Source organism: Enhydra lutris, unplaced genomic scaffold (genome assembly GCF_002288905.1).
Source record: "Enhydra lutris kenyoni isolate GAN:26980312 unplaced genomic scaffold, ASM228890v2 scaffoldscaffold55, whole genome shotgun sequence".
NCBI lineage: Eukaryota > Metazoa > Chordata > Mammalia > Carnivora > Mustelidae > Enhydra > Enhydra lutris.
This window is the reverse complement of record NW_019154139.1, coordinates 11,599,622-11,608,054: the sequence shown is the minus strand read 5'-3', so window position 1 is coordinate 11,608,054 and position 8,433 is coordinate 11,599,622. Positions and strand designations below refer to the sequence as shown.

The 8,433-nt window shown below is 49.8% G+C and overlaps 1 protein-coding gene across 1 annotated transcript; it reads right to left on the bottom strand.

Moving 5' to 3' along the window:
* Window positions 1–1,110: 1,110 nt before the first annotated feature.
* LOC111157638 (apolipoprotein L2-like) lies at window positions 1,111–6,925 on the bottom strand. Its single transcript, XM_022519232.1, has 4 exons — window positions 6,719–6,925; window positions 6,440–6,537; window positions 5,320–5,446; window positions 1,111–2,265 (listed from the first exon to the last, which is right to left on the bottom strand). The coding sequence occupies exons 2-4, from the start codon at window positions 6,468–6,470 to the stop codon at window positions 1,404–1,406; spliced, it is 1,020 nt and encodes a 339-aa protein (XP_022374940.1). The 5' UTR covers window positions 6,471–6,537; window positions 6,719–6,925; the 3' UTR covers window positions 1,111–1,403.
* Between the last annotated feature and the right edge of the window lie 1,508 nt (window positions 6,926–8,433).

The following is an 8,433-nucleotide window of genomic DNA, read 5'->3' as shown; positions in this document are numbered from 1 at the left end:
CCCATGTTGTCCCTTGGTGTCCAAATCCTAGCGTGTCATCATGCATCTTCTCAGGCTAACGTGCCCTCCAATACGTGAGGGGTTCTGGGTGAGGCTTGTTCCTTGAATCCCCCTGACACCTCACTTGCCCTCAACTTCCCACAGTGCTCGCCAGGCACAGAGCAATAGACACATGGAAACAAATTAAGGGCTGGATTCCTTAATGCTGATGAAACCTCTAATACCTCCTTCTCTTTAACCCCAGTGCAGAAAATCCCTGGTCATGAGTCCTGGGGGACAGCTAAACCAGAAAGTAGGTGAGGCTTTTCTCGCCTTTCCTGCAAACCCCCCAGAATCTAATGGCTGGGCTGATGAAGCCATAGGAACAAGGATGGCCAGGAGCCCCTCCCCACCTCCTGCGGGGACAGACCGGAAATAGGGCAGGACGAGTGACTGGGAAGAAGGGAAAGGAGGTGGGGTCTGGGAAAGAAGGAAGGGAGAATCCCATGACTCTGTGGTGGGGACAGCAAGGCCTTGAGGTGCTTGGTGGTCCACGAGGGAAGGAGGGAGGAGGAAGTCTGCAGCTTTCCAGGCTCGGTTCCCCCGCCCACCAGAAAAACACAGCCATTCGTCCCTTCGATCCCGGGTTCTGGACACTGGCTGAGGGATAGGCTTATGCTCAGTGCGACACCAGATGTGTGCAAGCTTTCCCTGGGAGTCCCAGTGGGGCCTGCAGGGTGCTGAGCTCTGAGGAAAATAACCAGGTGGGAGAGTGGGACCCCAGGGAGTGAGCAGGAGAAGCAATGGAGGACGTGGTCCCTGAGATCCCAGAAGACAAGCCCATGGAGAAGGGAAGTCAGGCCTCCAGAGCCCAGGCGAGCCCTAGCATGAACTCAACCAAAGGCACAATACATCAGTCCATATTTATTGAAGCAGGCGATAGAAGACAGGATTGCGAAAGCCACACAGATCTTCAATACACTCCCCCCCAACCAAGCGATGAGGACTCTGAGGCTCAGACAGGCGGCGTCTCCTGGCCCCCGAGCTGGTTGATCTCCTCGACATATGGCCAGGTTCCTTGACTTGTGGCTGGCCTCTGCTATCTCTTTTCTATTCCCCCCCTTCCACCACCACTTTTTTTTTTTTTTTCCAAATCAGCCACTGTTCCAAAACCCTTTAGATTATCATTGGAATTTCACTGGTCGCTCAGAGCACCCTGAACCCAAAGAGCACCAACAATTTGTTAAACATTCCCCCCTACCCTTCTGCCAACTGCATTAACCCCTCCCTCACTGGCTCAGCTTCAGAAATGCCAAACTCAACACCCCAACACAAAACCTTTATTTTGCACTTTTTCCCCCTCTAATAAGGCACCTCCATGTCATTGTCCCACACATGTCCCTGCTCCCCGCCCTGCTCGGGGATCACGGAGTCGGGCCCTCCTTCAGAATTTCATAGATCTCGCTGAGCTTCTCCAGCTTGGTCTCCAGCTCCCGGGCCTGCTGCCTCATGTCTTCAGCTGACTCTGTCTTTGCGCCCTTTTGCAAGTGTTCTGAGTCTTTCACGAGGTTGACCACATCCATTGCAAGGGAGAGACCTGCGGTGGCCGCACCCATGATCCGGGCTCCTTTGGTCATTGCCAGAGCAGTGCCTCCAAAAGCTTTCTGCACCTGCCGGCCACTTCGAACTGAGATTCTCTGAGCTGTCATAAGGCGCCTGGCATTGACTACAAGGCGAGGTTTGACTTTGGCTAGCTTGATGGCACGAACATTCCTTGCAATGCTTTGCAGGACTCTAAAGCATTTATCTGTTAAGGAATAAATCTGGGGTATGCGGTCATGCAGAACCTTTGCAATGACCTCCCCTTTGTCAAAATCAGTTGATGTCAGGTGACTGGCTTGGGCTTTTGCGGACGACTCACTTGAGACTTCCACGAGGCTGGTAGAGACCTGGGTCACAGTGGCTGCTGCTCCCAGCCCCATTCCAGTTGCCAAGAGTGCCAGACTGGCCCCTGCTGTCACAGGAGCCAGACCCAGACCAAGGATGCTCAGGAGGCCAGACACAACACCAGCGGAGCCGGCTACTATGTTGGCGATGGTGCAGTCCCGGTGTACCCTGTCCACCTCATCTGCAAGCTCGTGGAGCTTTCTTATACGCTCCTCAAGCTTGAGTTTCAACTCAGGAAACTGATGCAGAAAACTCTCCCTAGCCTCCTGCTCTTCGGCCTCCAGATCCATCGTTCTTTGCAACTCGTTCAGAACTTCACGTAGGGCTTCTGCCTCCTCCCTGTAACAGGGAAGGTCAAGGGATTAGGAGCTTATCCAGAAAATGGGCTCCATTTGCTCTAACCTCCATACACCACAGAACTTTTACTGTAAATCAAATGGAAAAGAGTTTTACAAATGCAAAGAATCCTTCCTGCAATGTTGCACACGTTCCACACACTGCTCACGCTCCATAACACACACCCAGTTGGGGAGTAAATAAGTCCAGGTCATCCTCAGAGGCTCTTAAATAGTGGCTATTGGAGGAAGACAGCCTCACAGTCAAGGACAGATTCCCATGGTCAGTACCACAGTGTGTGCAGACTGGGAACTCTGCAGATGAAGAAAGGGAAGTGAGGTTGGAACAGGAAATCCTTCTTTCAGAGAAACGTCGTGTGTGCTGAGGGATGAACCTACCCACAGAGGTCTTCCCTTGCCCTGGGCACTGGGAAGTGAGCTCTAGGCCCCACCTAGGATGTCAAGGGTCCTAGAATGATAAGACTGTCTTCCTTTGCCTGGGCCTTTGGCCATGGGACAGCCTGACAAAATGATGGAGTCTTTGGGTCATGAGCTGTCAGTTGTGACTATGGAGGATCTAGAAACTGGCCTCCCAGGGGAGCAGAAGGCAACAGGTTAGCCATGCAGGCAGATGTGACTGAGCCCCAGTAAACTGTCCTGAGGTTCAGGCTGAAAAATACTCTCTCCCGGAAAACACGTTACCCAGGCTCTCATGAGCCCTTCTCTTGACTGTGCCTTGACCTTGGTCTTCTGGGCTCTGACCTTAACAGACTGCATAGTCTTAGCAAGAGCTGTGTTAAGACAGCTTAGTGAGAATCCACACACTCTCAATATCTCATCACATTTGACATCTGATCAAATTCCACCTTTGATGTGCCAGTCTTTGACCTGCCTTCAGGAAGAACGCTGTTGGGTCAGGTTAGCAAGAATCCCTCCACTTTAATGTCTCCTCTTACTGATTTCCCATCCCTTGCCCTCGCACTGCTCCTTGCCTAGAAATCCCTACGGGTCTTCACTCTATTTCAAGATGAGCCCAATCTCTCCCCGCTATGACATCACTCTTGACGCCTACGGCATGAATTAAGTCTTCTTGACCATTTTAGTAAGTGTCACAGTAATTGCTTACTTGCACAGTGTGAGCATCCCAGGCGGGCAATGCTCCCCGTGCACTGTCACACACTGGATACAGGACAGTAAGGCCTCCTGAGGACGATGGAAACTTTGGACTGGAAACCCTCCCAGACTCTGCCCCAAGTGTCTCTCTCCTGGCTGGTGGGAAGCTGTATCTCTCCCTGTCACACAGCATAACTGAGGGGACAGCTCTCGGTGAGCTCTGTGAGTGCTTCCGGGGAATCATCCAATCCCAGGGGGGGTTGGGGACACCCCCAAATTTTAGTTGGTGCAAAAGTAGGGACAGCCTTAGGGATTGTGCCCTCAGACTTTGCAGTTGGCTAACTCTGGGTACGTGAAGTTTAAGAAAACAAGATCTCACAGCAAGAAGAGTCCTTAATCACCATTTTGCTTGGCAGCTGCTGTCTCTCCCAAGCCTGCTGGCTGTTCTCTGATGAGGCCCAGCCACTGCCCCAACTGACTGAGAGCCAGGACACCCACTACCCTGGTTCCCCTCAGACTTTCCAGCTCATGTCATGGATTCCCCAACCACCACCCAACACCGCCAAGCTCACAGGTGTCACAGCCTAAATAATACCTTAGCTGGTCACAGCTCTGCATGCATGTACACCAAGGCCATGTGCAACTTTACGACATCTCTTAAAGCTACAAGAGACTTTATGAACCTTCTATTTGAACCAGTAAGCGGGAAATGATCTAGGTTTGGAGGAGAAAGTAGTTTCCTCTTTGGTGGGGACTTCTGAGGCTCAGAATCCCTCAAAGGCTACACAATTGGCAGCTGTCCCCTGTTGAGCTGGAAGTTGTCACAAAGTCACACTGCCTCCTATTGGTCTGGGGCTGCTCAGTTTAGAAGATAGGGGTTTCAAAATGGTAGTCAAGACTGACCCAGCTCCAAGGCAAGGTATGGAAGAAACCCTGCCCCATGGCCTGGCAATCCCAGCGGTGAGGAGATCAAAGAAGGGAGGGAAGAAATGTCCCCTCTCCCTCACACCCAACCTCTGCTAGGCCCCTGGTCTCCTCAAGTTTGTGCCCTAGAGCTTCACTCAGTCCCAGATCCACTGCCCAAGCCTACCTAGTCCTCCAATCTAGATGCCCTGGCCCTCTTATCAATTGTGACCACTGGCTCTGGCCCTGGTCCAAGCCTCCTGGGACTTTGGACAGGATGACTAGGTTCTTCACCTTTGACCTTGAAATTCACACCAAGGCCCTGGCCACAATCTTCTCAGATTGAATTACTGTTTTGAATTATTGTTAATTATATAATTCAATATAATTGAATTATTGTTTTCATGGAACAAATGCCCAATCTGACACTCCCAGACACACAGACACAGAGAGCTGAAGGGCTGCGCAGGGAGAGAGTCAGGATCCAACCAGCTCAGTCCAATTCCACCCTAGCCTCTCCACGATATGGGCCCGCAGGATCCTGCACGTTCATGGAACTGCTCAGATGGGGAGGGAAGGCTCTAATCCAAATCCCCAGGGCCACAGACTGAAGTGTCAGTGTTCTTGTGACTGGTCCCAGAGGAAGTCGTGCTTGGCCCTCATCTCCAGGAAGAAGACCCTTACCACCATCTCTTCTCAGTAATCTTCTAATGCGTTAACACTAATGGAGTTCCTACTATGTGTCATCACTATGCTAGAGACCTTACGTGCATTATCTTCATTTTGCCACGATAAAATTGAACAGATAAAGAGATCAAGGCAGAGAAGGGTCAGCTTTAGGTTAAGGCCTAAGGTCACATAACCTGCCCTCTGCAGGTTTCTTTCTCCTCAATCCAAGACCATTCACTGCCAGCAAATGTCATGGAAGACATGTTCCTCATGGATTGTCGAGAAGGAACATACTCAACCCCAGCCCCCAGGACACTGTCCCACAGAGACCTGGCTGACCATCGGGGGCATCTGCGCGGGGGGCGGGGAGTACCTGGACAAAGTGCCCTCAGCCACAAATTTCTCCCAGGATTCATGGTCACTCAGCAGGAAGTCTAGTTCCTCACGCTTCACTGTGTTCAGGAAAGTCTCAATGACCTCCTCGAGAAGGCCTTCACTCTCTAGATGGAAAAAAAAATATGAAAGGCTTTTAGTTTTTTTCTTTTTCCTGCTTCCCTCTGGGAGAGAGGAAACCAAGGCTTAGCTGGAGGGAAACCACAGCGCTAAACTGTGCTTTTATGGACCTGCCGGTGGGAGGGAGGGGAAATAGCTGTGAGCCGGCTGAAGGCATATTGAGATCAATAGATTCAGTTCCTGCCCCGCTTTCGTATCTGACAGCAGGGGCTTACAGCTGGGACACAGGACAAGTGCCCTAATATAGCCCTGGGAGCCCGGGGGATGCTAGGGGAGGGGAGGTTTTACCTGGAACTAACAGGTTCCAGGGACAGGGGACAGCAACAATACTTAAGGAGGATACACTGTGTAGCAGGCCCTGGCCCAAACACATAAACACCTTCTATTTGATCCTCATAACCACACAAGGAAATACTCTCATTTTACAGGTTAGGTAAGGTAAGGCACTCCAGATCACACAGCTGGGAGGTAGCAAAGACCAGACTGGGGTCCAGGTCGTGGCCCACTGACCCTCACAGAGCACTCAGGCTGGCAGCAGGGTGAGAGCTGGGGGAAATGGCCTCTCTTGTAAAGCCCCACAGTCATCCCGAGCCATGCTGGAGGCTTGGACAGGGCAAGAGGGCAGGAGCACGCTCCAAGGCTGCTGGTCTACCCCCTCCCCACACCACGCCTCAGGATCCCTTTTTTCCCCTCCTTTCCCCTCTGCTGTCCCCCACCTCCCTCTGGACTGTCCTGGCCTCACTTCTGGGTCATTGATGGATTTGACGGGGAGCAGGGGAAGGGAGGAAGTAAGCACCTCAGCCATGACCCTCGGAAGACAAGAGGGAGGTGTCCCTACAGACTCCTGGGCTGGGGACTCCCCTTGACCTCTCTTGGGGGCTCAAGGAAGCTCTTCAAGGGACCGATTCCTCTGTAGGTGAGCTAGGCTGGAGGCATCCCCGCAATTCCAGGGATCATCCAGAGAACTGGAAGGCGACTACCTGGGCTGAGCCCACGGGCTCCCGAGGTCATGGTGTCGCCGTAGCTTTCCCTACTGCTTGCGTCCGCGTTGCAGTTAGAAGGAGCTGTCGCTTCACCGCTGGGGAAGAGAGAACAAATCGTGGGGTCAAATGTGAGCCAGCGGAGGCAGCAGGCAGCAGTGAGGGGCCAGGTCTTGGGGCTTCCCTCTGGGATGGCGACAAATGCCAAGATGGACTTTACCCCGTGTGTGTGTGTGTGTACTGGCTTCTGCCAGCTGCTATTGAAGGAAAGTTACTCACCTCACACCAGCTCACTCCCAAGCCGAGTCAGGGTCCTGTCGCCTGTTGGGGCACAAGAAGAAGATCATCGGACGAGGAGACTGCCATCTGAGAAGTTACAGAAGCAATGAAACCAAACACAGAAGAAAAGATGGGAACACGTGTTCTGGAAATTCCTTGAGGTCGGGAACGTTTGTGTTTACTAATGGGTAAGAGCTAATACTGATCGAGTATTGATGACAGGCAGGCTCCTGAGGTGGCCCCTCACTGAGTACCCCACTCCAGGATGTGGGGCTCCTGGGGCTTCCACTAGTAAGTGCAGGAAACCATCACCTGAACTTAGGTTAGTCCAAGTTCTCACAGTAGTGCTAGAGTCAGGACGGGAACCCGATTGTCTCTGATCTAAATCCTGTGCTCTACTCCCTTTAATCTACAAAAAGATTTATTTATGTACAGTGACTTTTGAACAATACAGGGGTTAGGGGTGCTGACCCGCATCCTCGTGAAGGAAATAAATGCATGCGTAATTTTTGACTTTCAGAACTTAACTATTAATAGCCTACTCCGGACCAAAAGCCTTACCAATAACATAAATAACTGATTAACACGCCGTTTGTATGTTATATGTATTAGGAAACGTGTTCTTGCAACAGAGAAAGCTTGAGAAAATTAAAATGCTAAAATCATAAGGAAGAGAAAGTACATTTACTGTACTGCACATATATTTAATGAAAAAATCTGCACATAAGTCGATCTGTGTCATTCAAATTTATTTTGTTCAAGGGTCAGCTGTGTAAGTATTTATTTGTAAATGACTCCTCTCCTTCCACAGAGTTGGCTTGCATCGCTAACCAGTCTTTGTCTCGCTCAATTTCCTGGTGCCACAGCTTCCCAAAGCCTGTGTCCTCCTTGCTTCTGCAAGATTCTTCATCCCACAGGGTTTGGACTCCTGCTGAGTCCTGGCACAATCCCTACAGCCCTTGTCTAGCCTTCTTGATAATGTGCAGTCCTCTCTCTAGTCCTCCCCCAACTGGGAACCTTAGACTCTTTCTGATTCTTCATCTAAATGTAAATGCAAAGAACAATCTCCTTGTATGAAACACTGCCTGTATTTGAGATTGTTTCCTTAAGACACCTCTAGAAGCATGATGACTGGGTCAGAAGCTATCAACACGTACAAGTTTTTTCTTACCTAGAGCCACACTGTTACAAAAAAATGTTATACCAATCACATGCACACTCACAGTACATGAGGGTGTCCATCATCCTATTTTTTTTAAAAAAACAGACTGCTGGGCACCTGGGTGGCTAGGTTACTGGGAATCTGCCTTCATGTCTAGTCATGATCCCAGGGTCCTAGGATGGAGTCCCATATCGCCGCTCTGCGGGAAGCCCTATTCTCCCTCCCCTACCCCCCCTACTTATGTTCCTCCTCTCCTGTGTCTCTCTCTGTCAAATAAATAAATAAATTCTTTAACAATAAAAATAAAAATAAACTAAAAAATAAAAAACAGACCCCTAACAAGAGAGAATTTATTTTTATTTTATATTTATTTATTTATATAAATATATATAATTATATAAATAATTTATAAATAATAAAAATTATATAAATAATTTATTTATATAAATCATTTATATTTATTTTAGGCAGGTAAAGTTCTGTTATTACCCTGCCTTGCGAGATGAGGAAAGACAGCAATTGTTGATTACATTTAAGCATTATATTTTAAGTT